This window comes from Myxocyprinus asiaticus, chromosome 49 (genome assembly GCF_019703515.2).
Source record: "Myxocyprinus asiaticus isolate MX2 ecotype Aquarium Trade chromosome 49, UBuf_Myxa_2, whole genome shotgun sequence".
NCBI classification, from domain to species: domain Eukaryota; kingdom Metazoa; phylum Chordata; class Actinopteri; order Cypriniformes; family Catostomidae; genus Myxocyprinus; species Myxocyprinus asiaticus.
Window position 1 is genome coordinate 22,150,282 of NC_059392.1, and position 19,543 is coordinate 22,169,824.

At 38.5% G+C, this 19,543-nt stretch overlaps 1 protein-coding gene across 1 annotated transcript in view; it reads left to right on the plus strand.

The window, feature by feature from the left end:
* Positions 1 to 19,543, plus strand: part of LOC127438460 (E3 ubiquitin-protein ligase RNF123-like) — a 202,867-nt gene that overhangs the window by 137,703 nt on the left and 45,621 nt on the right. Inside the window, exon 36 of the mRNA XM_051694070.1 lies at positions 17,468 to 17,595. Coding sequence (XP_051550030.1) covers positions 17,468 to 17,595 — 128 coding nt within the window. The remainder of the gene's footprint in view (positions 1 to 17,467; positions 17,596 to 19,543) is intronic.

The following is a 19,543-nucleotide window of genomic DNA, read 5'->3' on the forward strand; positions in this document are numbered from 1 at the left end:
GTAATTGTAGTAATAAAGCAACATAATCGTTCATCCAGACAAAATTGCTCGATGCTTTCACCAACTTCATTGTTTGTATTCACCGCTCCATGGAAGAATGCTTATGTGCGCAGGCGTGTAGTGTTTCTTTACAAAGTGACATCGCCAACTACTGGCCTGGCATGCATAATACAGTTTTTAGTTGTTTTCGCGGATCCGTGTGAACAGGGATCATTTTGACAACGTTGTCGTCTGTAGCAAAACTTTTCAAAAACACAAAGGAAAAACTTTTCAGTTTTTAGTACATCGTTGTCGTGTAAACGTACCCTTAAGAATGTTTACATTCATTGTGAGGACAGTGCTGTTTCTATGTTTACTATGCCATTACTCTTTACTCAATTCAGTGAACATGGCTGCAGTAATTCATCAAATGATGGAGCAGAACATTATATTTAAATGTGTAGTACAGTCAAACATACTGTTGGCATTTTAAAGTGCCGATTCAGGTGTCTGGATCACAGTTGTGGAGTGATGCTGTACAATCCCAGTAAAGTATGCCAGATTACATCAGTCTGCTGCATCCTTCATTTCTTGGCACCGGACTTCAAGCTGTGTGCTGGGCAAATTGCTTTCAGCACTAATTTTGTGGGTGTGTTTGTTCCATTATCTGATTTGCCTAATTCCTTTAGTGAATCAGGTGCAAAATCGACAGAGACTTTGTGAATTTCACTGTGTTTTAAAGCTTGTGGGTGTATCTGTGTACTTTGTGTGCTTGTGGAGTTCTGTTATGGTTTGTAGTGCAGACTTTCTTTGTGTGTGTGTGTTAGCACCTGTGTAAACTGTCTCTGCCCCTTGGTCATTGTTACATAGGCTTTGACCACTGTCAGGGAGCATTATCTTCTGAATCCACTGCTGTGAGCCACTACCAAAGGTATTCGAGCACTCACACACACATTTCTCTGGTTCCCTATAACACACAACCAATTAATTCCTTGTCTTAACAAGTTAAACTGTTAAACTACCGAAAGCTTGAGGTGAAATCTTTCATTGAGTATTTGGGTTTAATCTCATCAAATTGTTAATAATATGTCCAGGTCATATTAAACCCCAACATCAAAAGTAAAACATAAGAAATTATGATTTTTTGTAAAGAAAACAAGGCCCATTTTTGGACCATAGGGATTTATTTATCTATATATATATTTTTAACTGCAGCATAATTTCATGACAGTTAAGCACTTTTTTTTATACATTACTGTAATTTAAATGTAATGTAATGTTAATGTACTGCTGTTAAATAATACTGATTAATATATATATATATATATATATATATAGTGTATACAGTTGTGCTCAAAAGTTTGCATACCCTTAGAGAATTGGTAATATATGTACCATTTTTAAAGAAAACATGAGTGAGCAGGCAAAACACATTTCTTTTATTTCTTATGGGATTCATATTCAACTGTAGGTTATAACAGAATGGCACAATCATAAAACAAAATATGGCAACAAAGAAAAAAATGAAATGACCCCTTTTCAAAAGTCTGCATACCCTTAGTTCTTAATACTGTGTATTGCCCCCTTTAGCATCAATGACATCATGCAGTCTTTTGTAATAGTTGTCTATGAGGCCCCAAATTCTTGCAGGTGGTATAGCTGCCCATTTATCTTGGCAAAATGCCTCCAGGTCATGCAAAGTCTTTGGTCGTCTTGCATGAACCACATGTTTGAGATCTCCCCAGAGTAGCTCGATGATATTAAGGTCAGGAGACTGTGATGGCCACTCCAGAACCTTCACCTTTTTCTGCTGTAACTACTGGAGGGTCAACTTGGCCTTGTGTTTAGGGTCATTGTCATGCTGGAAAGTCCAAGAGCGTCCCATGCGCAGCTTTCGTGCAGAAGAATGCAAATTGTCTGCCAGTATTTTCTGATAAGATGCTGCATTCATCTTGCCATCAATTTTCACAAGATTCCCCGTGCCTTTAGAGCTCACACACCCCCAAAACATCAGTGAGCCACCAGCATGCTTCACATTGGGGATGGTATTCTTTTCACTATAGGCCTTGTTGACCCCTCTCCAAACATAGTGCTTATGGTTGTGACCATAAAGCTCTATTTTGGTCTCGTCACTCCAAATTACAGTGTGCCAGAAGCTGTGAGGCGTGTCAAGATGTTGTCGGGCATATTGTAACTGGGCTTTTTTGTGGCATTGGCACAGTAAAGGCTTCTTTCTGGCAACTCGACCATGCAGCTCATTTTTGTTAAACTATTGTCGTATTGTGCTCCTTGAAACAACCACACCATCTTTTTCCAGAGCAGCCTGTATTTCTCCTGAGGTTACCTGTGGGTTTTTCTTTGTATCCTGAACAATTCTTCTGGCAGTTGTGGCTGAAATCTTTCTTGGTCTACCTGACCTTGGCTTGGTATCAAGAGATCCCTGAATTTTCCACTTCTTAATAAGTGATTGAACAGTACTGACTGGCATTTTCAAGGCTTTGGATATCTTTTTATATCCTTTTCCATCTTTATAAATTCCATTACCTTGTTACGCAGGTCTTATGACAGTTCTTTTCTGCTCCCCATGGCTCAGTATCTAGCCTGCTCAGTGCATCCACATGAGAGCTAACAAACTCGTTGACTATTTACAAACACATACACTAATTGCAATTTAAAAAGCCACAGGTGTGGGAAATTAACCTTTAATTGCCATTTAAACGTGTGTGTCACCTTGTGAGTCTGTAACAAGGCCAAACATTCAAGGGTATGTAAACTTTTGATCAGGGCCATTTGGGTGATTTCTGTTATCATTATGATTTAAAAAGGAGCCAAACAACTTTGTGATAATAAATGGCTTCATATGATATATATATATATATATATATATATATATATATACACTATATTGCCAAAAGTATTCGCTCATCTGCCTTTAGACGCATATGAACTTAAGTGACATCCCATTCTTAATCCATAGGGTTTAATATGACGTCGGCCCACCCTTTGCAGCTATAACAGCTTCAACTCTTCTGGGAAGGCTTTCCACAAGGTTTAGGAGTGTGTTTATGGGAATTTTTGACCATTCTTCCAGAAGCGCATTTGTGAGGTCAGACACTGATGTTGGACAAGAAGGCCTGGCTCGCAGTCTTCGCTCTAATTCATCCCAAAGGTGCTCTATCAGGTTGAGGTCAGGACTCAGGCAGGCCAGTCAAGTTCTTCCACACCAAACTCGCTCATCCATGTCTTTATGGACCTTGCTTTGTGCACTGGTGCGCAGTCATGTTGGAACAGGAAGGGGCCATCCCCAAACTGTTCCCACAAAGTTGGGAGTATGGAATTGTCCAAAATCTCTTGGTATGCTGAAGCATTCAGAGTTCCTTTCACTGGAACTAAGGGGCCAAGCCCAGCTCCTGAAAAACAACCCCACACCATTATCCCCCCTCCACCAAACTTCACAGTTGGCACAATGCAGTCAGACAAGTACCGTTCTCCTGGCAACTGCCAAACCCAGACTCATCCATCAGATTGCCAGATGGAGAAGCGTGATTCGTCACTCCAGAGAACGCGTCTCCACTGCTCTAGAGTCCAGTGGCGGCGTGCTTTACACCACTGCATCCGACACTTTGCATTGCACTTGGTGATGTATGGCTTGGATGCAGCTGCTCGGCCATGGAAACCCATTCCATGAAGCTCTCTACGCACTGTTCTTGAGCTAATCTGAAGGCCACATGAACTCTGGAGGTCTGTAGCGATTGACTCTGCAGAAAGTTGGCGACCTCTGCGCACTATGTGCCTCAGCATCCGCTGACCCCGCTCAGTCATTTTACGTGGCCTACCACTTCGTGGCTGAGTTGCTGTCATTCCCAATCGCTTCCACTTTGTTATAATACGACTGGACTTGTTTCACAGGTGGCATCCTATCACAGTACCATGCTGGAATTCACTGAGTTCCTGAGAGCAGCCCATTCTTTCACAAATGTTTGTAGAAGCAGTCTGCATGCCTAGGTGCTTCATTTTATACACCTGTGGCCATGGAAGTGATTGGAACACCTGAATTCAATTATTTGGATGGGTGAGCGAATACTTTTGGCAATATAGTGTGTATATATATATATATATATATTTTTTTTTTTTTTTTTTTTTTTTTAAATGTTTTGTGTATTATTATTATTACTATTAAAGTAATGAGAGCATATTTAGAATAACCACTGGGGGGAAAAACTCAAAGGTTAAGCGTTTAATTGTGGTAATGAGAATTTTTGGGGGAAATGTGCTTAATTTACACTAACAATGCCACATAATGAAAAAAATATCATATTGGTACTTAATTTATTTTGTGCAAAATATAATTTCAGGGTGAAATTAAGCTCAAATGTGTTGTTATGAGATTCCAATGTTTAGCAAAGACAAAGTAAAAGTTGTTCAGTGTCAACAGTCCGTCCTCCGATATGACATTGTTCCGGATAATTGGTTTCCTGAACTATATCTTTCTCATTTTTCAAAAACAGTACTCTGGAAGTGAATGATACAAGCAGGTAGACAGGAAGAGGAACCCTGATGTTAATAGCTAAGTTTCTCTCCTATATGTTTCCAGACATATTTGACCATCAATTTGAGCTGGAAGTTGCTTGGCACCTTTTGATAACTCTGACCCAAGAACCAGTAAAGCGTCAAACTGCTTATTATGGTGTCCCTGCTGATGTATTTACCATGCTCCCTTCTGCATGATATTTCCATCTGCTTCCAGAAAACACCTTAGAAATAACTTTAAAGCTTTAGCACAGTGTCGGTAGTAAAGTTGTTAAAATGATACGTTATTAACCTCTTCAACTCTGGGGCATTTTTGGGCTGCCACCTGCAATTTTTCACACTCAAAATAAAAAGCTCATCATTTACACATACTGTGGATTAATTGCCCAAAATTGGTCTATTTATTTATTTATTTTTCATAACCAATAAAACCAAATAAATCAGTGAATCGTTCTTTGAAATGGTTGCAAAAAGCTAAATCGAGATGGACTTCCGGTTGTATCGCGTCAGTTCTCGCATGAACATGCCAACACTTTTACCTCACGCGAGAGGCTGTGTGATCTCTGTCCTCTAATGCATTGGAAAGTGACCAGAAATGAACACTTATAGTGAAAAAGGACTTAAATATTTATCTGTTTTTCACCCAAAGCGACCGTATCCCTTCAGTAGACATTACTTTAACTACTGGAGTCGTTTGTATTAATTTTATGCTGACTGTCTATGCTTTTTGGAGCTAGAAAGGTCTGGCCACCATTCACTTGCATTGAAAGGACCTACAGAGCTGAGATATTCTTCTAAAAATCTTTGTGTTCAGCAGAATAAGGGAAGTCATACACATCTGGGATGGCATGAGGGTGAGTAAATGATGAGAGGATTTTCATTTTTGGTTGAACTATCCCTTTAAGTTAGTAGTGTTACTGCTTCTAAGTAGATGCCTTCCAACACAGCTTCAGCAAGCATCATAAAGTTTTAAAATGCCACAGATTTGGATTGTTACTCTTACTAAGAGTAGACTGAAGCCATCCACCCTTGTAATTTGGCATGTTGATACCATATTTCACTCCATGACAGTTCACTAATATTTTTGAAAGATAAGAATTGGTATAAGACCTCAAGTGTCCGCTGATGTATTCAAGAAAGGTAGACATTTAATTCTCAGTAGCTGTGGAGTGAGTGATTGATGACTAACAGTGATATGCTGTGAATGAACCCTGGAAAAGCAGAGTAGTTAAGAGGAGAAAGGCAGGGGAGTCATTTGCTGCATTCAAGTCTACCTGAGAAAGTTCTACACTGCAAAAAATAATTTGTCTTATTTTCCGGTAAAAAATATCTAAACATCCTTTAAACTAGAAAAACTTACTTGAAGCAGAATGACATAAGGTATTAAGTCTTGTTCTCAGAGAGATTTTGTGAGGTTTAAGCTTGAATACAACGTAATACTTTTTAAAAAAGAAAAAAAAAAAAAAACTGTTTGCCAATGGGGCAAGAACAATGAACATTTCCCTTTGAATCAACTTGTTTTAAGAATGTTTAGATATATTTTACTGGAAAACAAGACAAAAACACTTGATAAGAATTGTTTTTTTTTGCAGTGTTCTTAGGAACAGGCATTGATTTTTTTATTGTATTTTTTTTTTAAATCTGGCTTTGAAATAAATAATGAGCAAAAGCAGGTCATAGGCTGTATTTGCCCCATGGAGTGGACGTTGTTCTGTGCTGCTGAGGTATAAATGTATAATGTATTTTAAGCACCTAGCACAATAGCTATGATGGCACAGAATTGGATACTGATGGATTCTATCTGGCTTCGTTGTTTTCCACACGACTTTGTGGTAATTACTCAGATTTGAATTGTTTCATAAATCGTCTCTCTTTACCGCAATCTACAGAATTGCACAGAATAATTATGTTTTTCCACACAAATCAACCAAGACAAAATCATTGAGGGCCATCTACAGACCTGGGAAATATCACTTCATCTGTTCGTTTCTTTTGATCCTTAACAATAAGATGGGATTTTGCCTTATTGTTGAGACTCCACGTAAATTCAAGTCGAACTGAAAAGCATCACCTCTTTGATCTGCAATCTGAGTTTTTTTTTTTTGTTTTGTTTTTAGAGCATGCAGTAGACAAAACTGCAACCAGACCATGTATAATCACAAAGCGAGACAAAACACAGAAATTAAACAAAAGAAGAAAAAATGGAGTACTCTACAAATGCTCTAGACAGACTTCATGCAGAGGAGATAAAAGAAAGATTTGAGTCATTGTCTCTAAATTGGCTTTTTGTCGCTTTCTCATTCCTGAACGTAATAAAGCACAGATTTGCTATCAGACTTTCCAGTGGAGCTTTTTATTGCTGGGGTCAGAGTGCAGTCTAAGTCCATATACTGTTTTATAGTTACCTAAATGACTTGGATTTTTTTTACAGTGTCATACACCATGGGCTCAACAGTCTGATTTCAAAAACCTGGAAATGAACAGAAAGTTTGAAAAATGCAACACAAAGAAACATTACAATGTTAAATGAATTATGACTATTTAAGAGTACTACTACTCAGTCACTTACCAAATAAGCACATTCATGACATTGAACATATTTGCTCCTCTAGTTTTCCTTGCTTCCATTGAAGCACACAAATTGCTTTCAAATCATGCTGGATAACATGGATCATCAGCTTTTGCACAAACTTGTGGAGTCCTTGTCAGCTCAAATCACTAAAATGTTCACTTAACGTTTTACTGAAATGTTTATGCTGTTAGAATTTTATTTTATATATATATATATATATATATATATATATTTTTTTTTTCAGTTAGAAAAATGTAAAGTTGAAGCATTTTCACCAGTTGTTTAGACTTTTGAACCCCACTGTATTTCCATTTACAGGATGGAAAAACCTAAAAATTGGTTACTTGCCATTGTCTTCTGTGATCGTTACTTGCTATTGTTTCCCACTGACAAATAAAAGTACAAAATAATAAAATAAAAAAACCTTTCTTACTAATTTTCTTACTCATTTAATCATTTTAATTTTTTTCCTTTTTTGTCTTGTTTTCTATAAAAAATTTCTAAACATCCTCAAAAGAAAATACATTTACTTGATAAAGCAATATCACATGATATTACATCTTGTTTTCAGAGAAATGTAACTAAATTAATAAAGTTCATTCAAAGGGAGAACAACTTTATTTTTCCATTGTTAAAAAAGAAATCATGTGACTACTTGCATTTTTGCAAAATTATTTTTACATGACTCGTACAGTACGTATTTCAGCAGTTTACTGTTGAAATTAACACTAGGCGCTACGACAATGACATGCATTCACTTTTACATAAATCTCAAATAAAACGGCAGATTATCTCTTTATAAACACTTACTTTTGGCCCTGTTCCTCTTACAATGCTAACTTATGACATCAAATCACTTTTACTATAGCACCTGACTTAAGGTGGTACGTTTTAACATTTGCATTACATAACCAACTACATTCACAAGGTTGTTCGAGTGTGATCAAATTGCGCGGTAGCTCAACTGATAGAGCGTTAAGGACCGGGGTATGAGTCCTGAAGACACGTTAGCCTAAAGTGTCATAGAAGCACCACAAAATGATGTGGTTGCTTCAGCGACTGCATTTTTCATCTCATCTTTTTATGACACTATCAGTTAGGTTTAGGTTTAAGATTTAGGGTCAGTTTTTTATCAGAAATGTATCCTCTATGATATTGCAGCAATTATCCAGATATGGGTTGAGATTACTAAGTAAACTGTTATCAACTCCTACATGTCAGATGAATCAAATAAAGCAAAAATAAACATTTCACACAGTGTTTAGTGAGAGATATGATTGATTCAAACACTAAAAGTGGTTCTGTATGTGTGTATTGTATTACAGATGTAATAAAACAATCTTAATTAACATTATGGTTATTGAATATATTGAAATACTATTATTAAGTAAATTGTAGCATTTGGTTACATTATGTTTTGTGATTTCTCATACTTTCTTTATATAACATCCAAGCCTCTTGCGTGTGAGGCTTTTCAGACGGATAAACAGTGGCACAAGGCAAGGAAGTGCAGTACAGCACCGTGAGCGAGAGTGTTCCCCGCTAGGACAGTTTATTTTGAACAAGAGGGGCGAATGGTTACGGAATTTAACGTGGGAGTACAATACCAAACTGATGCGGTATTGTACGCTATCATTGCGTGCGATGGTGCAAGGAACAAGATGGCGGGAAAAAAATTATTTTCAGTGAAAAGTCAAAAGTAGATCGCAGTGTATGTAATTGTAACTATATCAGATATTATTAATAAAACACGGGAACCCATTGAGTGGGCATTTTTTGCCCCCATATTTTGAATTTCCAAGATATTTTTGGCAATTTCCGTGGCATTTTTTTCCCCGAGTCCCGTTAATTTCTGACACTATTGGCATTGTATCTTTCTAAGGTATTTAAAAAGTTTGTTTTAGACATATAGTAGCAATTAAACAAGATATCTCCACATATATGTCAAACTACATTGTGTTAATGTTTGACACAGTTAAAACATTAACCTTAAAAACAAGTGAAGTTTGATCAGTGGTTAAATGTGTTCAGACGGTTCCCTTGTACCTGAATGAACGGCTCATTTCCAGAATAAAATGAAATATGCAGAAAACCACAGTATTACATTTCTTGTATAGTGACAGGGCAGAATGTCTTGAAGAAGCTAGAGAAGAGAGGACATCGGCGGCAGTTTATGCAAGCTGCTGTGCTCATGATGCTGTGTCCTGCAGGCGTCCATCATGCCACGCACAGCGCATTTTAGTTTATAAACAGATTTAGCGTTTATAATTTGCCGATTTCTTCTTCCCAAAAAAACGTCTGAAAAATTCAGAAATATTGTGTCTTTTTTGTACTTTGTAACTGTGGTGAAAAATAACTGTAGCAAAGTTGAATACTTCTGAGTTTAATCAACTCAAGTAAAAGTACTATTATTTATTTATACTTAAAATAGAAGAATGTGAAAAATGTACTTAAGTACTGTAATGGGAGTAGTTGTAATTTGTTACTTTCCACCTCTGCATTTAAACTATGGTTACTATGTAAGAAAAACTGTATATTTTATAAGGGATGTTTTAAAAAAAGAAAGATGATTGTTTGAAACAGGCATCAGGTGCACACCAGAAGAGTTGAAGTGATATTTAATTATCCCTCTGCCAGTACTGTCAGCCTTAGAGCGCAGCAGGAGGGCTGCCAGGTGCGGGTTGTGTGGGCACGGATCTTGTGTTTGTGTGATTTATTTGTTTACAAGGCCTTTGTTGTTTGATCGTTTTCTACTGCCCAGCCCTGTCATTCTGCATGTGTACTGTATTGCTAACTTAGCATGACAGCCAGTCGTGCCTTGTAAACACTGCTGCCAGCTGGGTGTGTTTGTGTGCTGGATCAAACATATTTGTGGAAGTGTTTGTCTCTCTGTACAGAGGTTCTTCAGATTTGATTTCAGTCAAATGCGCTTTATAGTCAGAAAGTCATGTGGGTTAATTATATGGAAAAACTGTTTTATAGTGTTATTTAAAAAAAAATAACGCATTACTTTACTTGCTACTTCAAAAAAGTTATTTTTTTAGATAAAAAAGTGTAAAGCATTGCATAAGCAGCACCAATTTTTTTCAGCGCCCATGTTAACAAGTTAGAGTATTGTTTTTTGTGATCAACATTTTTTTTATTGATTCAACTATTAAACAATGAAAAACAAAACACATACAAACCAAATCAACATTTAACCCTCACGATTGCCCCCCAGCCTGACACCCAACAACACCCCAGTGGTCACACAACCATAGACACAAACAAACGAATATATATATATATATATATATAATAAACACACAGCACTCCAACTGACTTCCAACCCCTTAAAATGATCAGCCTGGCAATCATAATACTAGTTAGAACCCAGTTTTTTATGTGCTTATTCTCCAAATTAATGACCGCCCCATCTCCTAAAATACAGAGTCTGGGGCAAAATAACATTTGAGAGCCCAATACCTCACACATAAAACTCTGAATCTTCAACCAAAATTCTTGGATCTCAACACATCCCCAAAAGACATGGTTTGTGTCCTTATCTTCTGATTGACATTGCCAGCAGGTGGGTGTGTCTTTAAGACCAAGCCTATGCAATCTAGAGGGGGTTCTATGTAAAATCTTGAATTGCATAAGGCAAACCCTTGCATCTCTAGATGCAGACTTGATGTTATTTTGAATCCTAGCCCACACTCCCTCCTCCAATACCAAGTTTAGATCTTTCTCCCATTATCTCTTAAGAGAAGTTGAAGTTCCATCTCCCAGACTCTGAATTAGCAGGGAGTAATACACTGATGCCTCATGACCTTTTCCAAAAGCAGTAATCAGCACTCCCAGATTATCTGCCGTTTTAGGGGGGTGTAAACTACTCCCAAAAACAGTATAGAGCAAGTGGCACAGCTGTAAATACTTTGTAGCAGGGCGGAGGGCGGAGGGCGGGGCCGGGTCGTGATTCCGCACACCCAGCCCCTAATAAGGCCGATTAAGCCCGAGAGGGATAAAGCCGACCGGAGACGGCAATGTGTCAGAGAGAGAGAGAGTTACGGACAGCTGTCCGACACCTGTGTGTTTGTGCTTTTGTTTTAGTTAATCATTAAATATTATTTACACTGTCAAGCCGGTTCTCGCCTCCTCCTTTCCATTGATGTGTTACATACCTATAGAACTGAGATCTGGGAATCCCAAAAAGCTGAGCCAAATTTTGAAAGGATCTCAACACTCCACTCTCATATAGGTCACCAAGTGAAGGAACTCCCTTCACAATCCACTCTGACCAGCAAAAAAGGGGGACTTGTTGATACATAACTTGGGGTTCAGCCATATGCTCGAGGCAACATTTAAATAAATGTCTGAATTAAACACTCTGGACTCTTTTGTCCACACCGAGTGAAAATGCGAGACAACAGAGTGTAACTTCTCCGATTAGTTTGATAGAAAGGCATTGCAATGACAAAATAGGGGCAAGAAATTCCTGTTCAAAATAAAACCAGGGAGGGGCTCTCTCAGGTGGAAGAGGCCAATGAGCCAAATATCTGACACTGAATGCATAATAATAAAACAAAATCTTGGGTAGGCCTAGCCCACCTTTGTCAGTTGGCCTATGTAACTTATTGAAATGTAATCAGGGATGCTTACCATTCCAAATGAAGGTCTTCACTATGCTATCAAATTATTTGAAATAAGAGAGCGGGACATCTACAGGGAGAGACTGTAGCAGTTAGTTGAATTTTGGAATACAATTCATTTGAATATCATTAACCTTCCCAATCATAGATAAATGTAATGAAGCCCACCTGCCCACATCGCTCAAACCTTTCTATTAAGGGGTCAAAATTAACTCTTACTAAATAAGACAAATTTGCTGGGACTAAAATGCCCAAATACTTAATGCCCTGTTTGGGCCACTGAAAGGCACCTGGTTGAAAAGCCGTTACTGGACAGTACGCTGTCAGAGCTAAAGCTTTGGATTTACACCAATTGACTCTGTATCCTGAGAATTTAGAAAAGGTATTAATAATTCTGTGAAGGCAAGGCATAGATCTAGTGAGGTTGAAGATGAATAATAAAATATCATCTGCGTAAAGCAAAAGCTTATGTGCCACACCTTCCGCCACCACCCCTGGAAAATCATCTTCTCTTCTTATCATGGCTGCTAATGGTTCCAGGGCAAGACAGAACAATAATGGGTAAAGAGGGCAACCCTGCCTGATACCCCTATCCAGATTAAAATAATCTGAAATTAATCAATTTGGTTGTACTGCTGCTACCGGGTGTCTATAAAGTAACTTAATCCATCCAATAAAAGTATTCCCAAACCCGTATATTTCCAAAATCTTAAAAAGATAATCCCATTCTACCATATCAAACGCCTTTTCGGCGTCAAGTGAGATGGCAACAACCGGAGTCTGATCATTCGCCACTGACCACATGATATTGATGAAACGCCTAATGTTATCAGAAGAACTGCGGCCCCAAATAAACCCTACCTGATCTATATTGTTAAGAGATGTCAAAACTTTACTCAAACGGTTAGCCAAATGTTTGGACAATATTTTAACGTCTAGCTGGATCAGGGAAATTGGACGGTAACTTTTACACTCGCTTGGATCTTTGTCCTTTTTAAGTATCAGACTGATCGGGACTTGTGTCATGGTTGGCGGAAGCTTTCCATTCTTTAATGATTCCATATAAACGTCTAGCAAAAGTGGAGCCGATTCTGTAGCATAAGATCTAAAAAATTCAGCGGTAAAGCCATCTGGCCCCAGAGCCTTGCATGTAGGCAGGGCCTTGATTACCTCATCAAGCTCCTCCAAGTTTATCACAGAATCGAGATATTTTTTTTGCTTTGTCATCAGTTTAGGGAGTTCTAATGGTTCCATAAAGTTTCTAATATCTTCATCAGTAGACGAAGACGTGGAACTATAAAGATCAAGATAGATTTCTTTAAAAGCATTATTAATATCAATGGCTGAGGTAAATATTTCACCACCAGCAGATTTTACTGAGGGAATGGTAGAAAAAGACTCTCTTTGCTTTATATATCTAGCCAAAAGCTTCCCTGCTTTGTCCCCCGACTCAAAATATGACTGTCTTGCCCCGAATAGCCAAAACTTCAACTTTCACGACAATATAGTACTATATCTGTATACATGGAGAGAGATAATCCACTCATATTAATTTGACATTTTGACATATTAGAAAAAAATAGATTGTTTGTCAAAAACAAGATTATAGGGGGGCCTGTGTAGCTCAGTGAGTAAAGACGCTGACTACTACCCCTGGAGTTCGTGAGGTTTGAATCCCAGGACATGCTGAGTGACTCCAGCCAGGTCTCCTAAGCAACCAAATTGGCCCGGTTGCTAGGGAGGGTAGAATCACAAGGGGTAACCTCCTCGTGGTCACAATAATGTGGTTCGCTTTCGGTGGGGTGCGTGGTGAGTTGTGTATGGATGCCGCGGTGGATCGCGTGAAGCCTCCACGCACGCTATGTCTCCGTGGTAACACGCTCAACAAGCCACATGATAAGATGCGCGGATTGACGGTCTCGGACATGGAGGCAACTGAGATTCATCCTCCGCCACCCGGATTGAGCCAAGTCACTACACCACCACGAGGACCTAGAGCGAATTGGGAACTGGGCATTCCAAATTGGGGACCAAAAAAAAAGAAAAACAAGATTATAAAGACCACTTTCCAACATTAGTGCAATAATCAAACCCCGAACTTCCCCCCGAACAAAACATACAGAAAAAAGAAAAACGTGCGCATTAACCCCACTCACGACAGTGCCAACTGGCATCCATCCCTCTAAACTCAAACAGTCCATGTACGCCTTCGAGAGTCCCTGCGACAACTTTGCCATCTGATTGCTCAAGTCCTGTGCTTCTATACAAATTTTGTGATACAGAATTACATAACAGAAGAAAATGTATTAAACAAACTCCAGCCAATAGGCAGAATAAACACAAAGAACATGTAGATTCATCCACACATTGTCCCAAAGGTGTGTTATTCCACAAAACAAGCTCCAGCCTCTAGCAGAACCAACACACACACACAAACACAAAAAAAACGTTCATTTTCCTTGGTCAGTCAAACGAGTGTTCAGTAAGTCGGCTGATTCATAAGTGCAGCAGATGACCTAATCCTTCCAATGTCCTGCAAAAAAATATTCCACAAAACAAACTCCATCCAATAGGAGGATAAGCACAAAGAACGAGCAGATTCATCCACAACACTGTCCCGAAGGAGTGTTATTCCACAAAACAAACTCCAGCCGCTAAGTGGAACCAGCACAAAAAGAAACAAAGAAGGCACTCAGTTTCCTCGAACAGTCAAATGTATGTTCAACGAGTCAAGCTCACTCGGGAGCAGCATAAAAATCATCAAAATAACTTACTCATTCCATTGACTTTATGAAAGACATTGCTTGTTGTGGGCATGTAAATACTTTGCGGCCATCCTTAGTATCTATTCTCAGTTTGGCTGGAAACATCAGTGCAAAAGCGATCTTCTATTGATGTAAGAGTTTCTTGCATTCCTTGACTCGATCACGTTTCTCTCTTGTCGAATTTGTAAAGTCTGGGATCAAGAAAATGTTGTGGTTCTTCCAAGAAAGCTTTCCTTTGCTCCTTGCCTCGCGTAACACGAGATCTTTATCGGATGATCTCAGAAATTTGGCCAGAAATGATCGGGGCCTGTCTCCTTCAGCGGATCTCCGAGCTGGAACTCTGTGAGCTCGCTCAATTTCCAGCATATGGCCTGTTATGTCGAGCAGACTCGGAAAGAGCTCGTCTAGGAATTTCACCATATCTCGGCCTTCCTCGTTCTCAAGAATTCCAACAATTCGGACATTGTTTCATCGATTATGATTCTCATGGTCTTCCAACTTTTCCCAAACGCGCTGCAAATCTGCCTTGGTCGCAAGCGGATTAGCAGCTAATTCCCTCTCCGATGACTCCAGATAATCAATCCATTTCTCGACGTTCGACCATCTTGTAACCAACTTAGAGAATTTAGCCTCCATTGCCGTAATCGATCAACATATTACAGCAAGATCCTCCAGGTCCGCTACAACCTTCGTCAGCATCACAGACATGTTGGACAGCTGACATTGAATTTCTCCTGCCGCACCATCCAAACCAAGTCCCTGGTCTGCAACCTTATCAGGGGCTTCAGCTTGAGCACGTAAGTGTCTTTTAATGTCTCCAGAGCCCGAGGATTTTGAATTCTTTGACATATATCCTTCATAGAACAGTTATGAAACAGAGTGTATTGAATCTCACCGGTTTAAGACACAAAAATAATTAAAAACTTGCAAAGTGCGCAGAGCTCGCCGTTCACACATCCGACCCTCGCATGGCATCACGCGACTCCTCAACAGGTTAGAGTATTTACATTTGGCACGAGCATAGCGCATTGGCGCATAGTTGGACTTGTCCTTCCTACAGTGAGGCACTTACAATGGAAGTAAATGGGGCCAATCCGTAAATATTAAAATACATTTCAAAAGTATAGCTCTGCAATACCACTCACTTTCAATCCAATTGCAGCATCCATAAAGCAACCGTGGATGTTTTTAAAAATTCCTTAAAGGAAGTCTGCTTTCCTTTGCTTGCATCATGAGGAATTGTACTTGAGGGGGTGTATGCAGTCTGGTTGGAAAAACACACACATGAAAGATTGATCAGTGAGGGGTTGAATGTTCACTGCAGGTGCGCCGGGTAAGTGGAAGGCTTGGGTTTTAATGCAACACTGTGTGGCCTGCAGCTCAAACTTTAGAGATCATCTGCCTTTTGTGTTTTTCACTTTCTTCTTCTCTGTGATATGGATGACACAACAAACAGGAAACAAATGAAACGGTTTCCCTTTGAATGCTTAAGCCAGTGGTTTTCGAATGGTTTTGCTTCTTGACCCTGAATTAACACTGAATTGGTGGTAACAAGTGATGACCCAACACAGCACCAATATTATATCATACAAAATGTCCTGAAATTCAAACATTGAATTATTAAAAGGGTCATTTCATGAAAAATCTAATTTATTTTGACATATAAGAGGTCATTGTACTATAAGAACATACTGTAATTTTCATAACTCAAAACTTCCTCCCCAGTCCGAAAGAGCATTTATTTTTCTACTCTACAAAAATAGTTTTGAAATCAGCTACATTGCAGTGAACCGATTTAGAGAGAGCGGCTGAGGTACTCAAGCACTGAGAGTGTTGCAATTGTTACACTAGTTTGCTTTTAATCAAAAAGATTAGGCTAAAGACATTGTTGTTCCTGGTTGTGGAAAAATGCATCTCTGCATAGCCGTAGGATCTATGTTGAAATCTCTATGTTGGATCTCATTCTAGCATTAAGAACTCAAAAGAAGTTCCTGAATGCGTCAATGTGCTCTACAAAGGTGTTAACCAATCATAACAGTGGGCTTGTAAATTGAAGTCTTTAAGGGGAAGTAGCGCAGAAATCAAGCATTTCATACAGATGGCCAGAAACAGGGTAGAAAAATGTGCAAAAACCTTAACTAACATTGTTAGTAAACCTCAAGGAAAAGAAAAAAGAAAAAAAATATTTAAATACTAATCTCATAGAATGAGCATTATTACTATAACAAAATTTTTGCAAACTGATTTTTACATGTCATTCTAGGTTTCGCCGCAGTTTCCTGGTGAAATTAACACTCTAGGCGCTACAACAACTGTGCATTTTATTTACTTTTCCACAAATCACGACTACAGCGGCTGATTATAATAATAATAATAATAATTATAAACAATTATTTTTTGTTCTTTTACTCACACACTGCTATGTTATGATTTCGAAACACTATAACGCATCATTTGAAAAACAATAAATTTGAATGCTTGTATTACAGACCCATGTACATTTACACACTTATTACAATTTGATTAGGTTACTATTAGGTTATAAATTAGGTTGCTGTGGCGAGTATCATGTAGTTTCCAATCAATCTGGAATTCATAAAGCACTGTTCCCTGCAAGGTACTGTATCTGAATCTGATGGAGAAAGTAGTTTGATTCAAAGGTTTACATGGCTAATATTCTTCAGTTTAATAAATTATATAAGAACTACACCACCCCTTTCAATTGGATAGAAATGTAATTCAGCTCGAGCTCAGTCGCATGGATTGAGGTGTTTGCATAATAAATTTTCATTCTGATTGAGCTGTCAGTTGGATTATTAACGGATTTTTAGATTACATGTAAATTTAGCCAGTGAGGACAAAAAAAAATCATTGGACCCTTGAAACTCTTATCGCACTTGGTTAGGAAGCTGTGTTACAATTAACGTACTGTGTATCTATTTAAAAAAACTGTTGTTGTCAATTCTAAACATCTTCATTGCTTTGTCTTTCAGGATCTCAAGGGCTTCATCAGTGCTATTGTCAGATCCTTGTTTCCAGCTTCAGTCCGTCCAGTACCTGGTCGGAGAGGGAGAGGGCGGAGCCACAGTCGCCGATCGCAAACACTTCTCTCTGCACGCATGTAAGCCTCTGATTAAACGCATCATTCCAGGATTCTCAGTGCCTTCACATGCTATCAGATAAATCGGAAATTTGAGTGTCCCACTGGGAAATTGCACATGAATGTTAACGAGAATTTAAGTTAAAAAAAAGTTCGAAAGTCGTGATTTAATTTGCAACACCAATTTCTGACGTGGAAAGCCACGGGCACTGGTGATTCACAAATGGCGCTAAATCATGACCGAAAACAGCCTACATGCTCTTATAGCCAAGTCTGTTTTGTTATTCCTATCAGTCCACAATTGTTGCCTAAAGCAAACAGATAATATTAGGACTATAACTTCAATGTCTGGACTTTATATACAGTGTCTAATACACTAGGTTAATTTACATAATCAAAAGCCAGCAGTTGCACAAATGACATAAAAACTTAATTGAAATAGATGAGACTTTTTCTTCAGCATTTTTGCTGAAGTGCTTCCATCTGTTTTACATGTGTTTATATGCAATGAGACAAATAAGAATACTGCAGTTTTGATACATACATCATGTTTGGAATAACATCAGGGTGGACTAAGGATCGGTTCAATGATTTGTCAGAAGCAGTTTTAGGTCTTCTTTTAGCAAGGCACAATTCATAACACGTGGCGATCAGTACTGGGCAAGTAGAAATAAGACATCCACATGCAGGTTGGTCTTGCAGAACAATGTCTTTATCTCTTGGTCTTTATCTTGGCATACTCTTCATTCAAAATCTTTTTTTTTTTCACACTGTGAGGTCAGTTCTAATCAGCTTTTGGGGGACGCCATGGTGTGAATCTCCAGGATTAGGAGGAAGAAGCTGGCCCTCTTGTAGTCATGGAAACGGAGGGTCGCCATGGACACCACGTCTGGTATCAGTTCCTGTCTGTCTGTCCTCTCTCAGACATCCCACCTCTTATGTTTTCCACCACTAAAGTGGGCCAATGTTATCAGACTCCATTCCCGAGATCAGATTGGGAATCGTCCTTCTGTCTTTTTCAACCTGTAGCTCAAAGACCTGGGGAATCATGAAAGCGCCACCAACATCTGAACCTAGCTGAGAAGTATAATGGTTTATCCATGCAAACAGGGACACGTCGAGCCGCAGGATTTGCTTTCAGAAAGGAAAGCAAATCCTTTCTTTTTTTTGATTGTTACTGATTACAATTATAGTACTGACTGCAATTACAATTATGTAATCTACCCAATACTGGTAACCGTAGACTAACAGGATGGAAAGTGATATTGAGGACATAGGAAAACTATGTCCTCAATATCACTTTCCATCATGTTAGTCTACGGTCTACCTATACATTTATTATCAGTTAAAACTATATTTCCAAGAAAACATGTCTTGTTTGAAACATTTCCATTAGAGAAAGGGAAAAATGAAGAAACCTTTGAAGAAATGTATTTCTTGATACATATTAGGTGCATAGTAGGAATGACACAACAACATTTATTACTGATGTAACTTACTGAATTTAACGTAATGTAGCTTACTACTCTTTGAGATTATATCATGCTTAACTGCATACTGTTTTGCCTATTATTTCAAAAAAAATTGTAGGAAGTACACAGTATATAATGTGCAGTGTGCATTACGAAGTATGTTAGTATTCCATTCCAAACACAGCCAATGAAACAACAACATTTTGTGTTGCTTTCTCATGCTTTCTCATGCTTTTCTCACAGTTTTTGTCACATCTCTCTCTCTCCAAGTCTCTCACACTCATTTATTTTTCTTAATATTCCATGTCTTTCATGCTATTTCTTTTCTCAGCTCATTACAAGTCTGCAAATGAAGGGCAGGTGCTGCCTGAACAACGTTAATTAGTATGTGGAAATATGTCCAACACTTCATTATTTCTTGGCGCTGCCAATATTCGATGTTGTGTTATTAAATCAAAACCGCTAGGCACCCTTATGCTGGAAATTTCATATTTAAG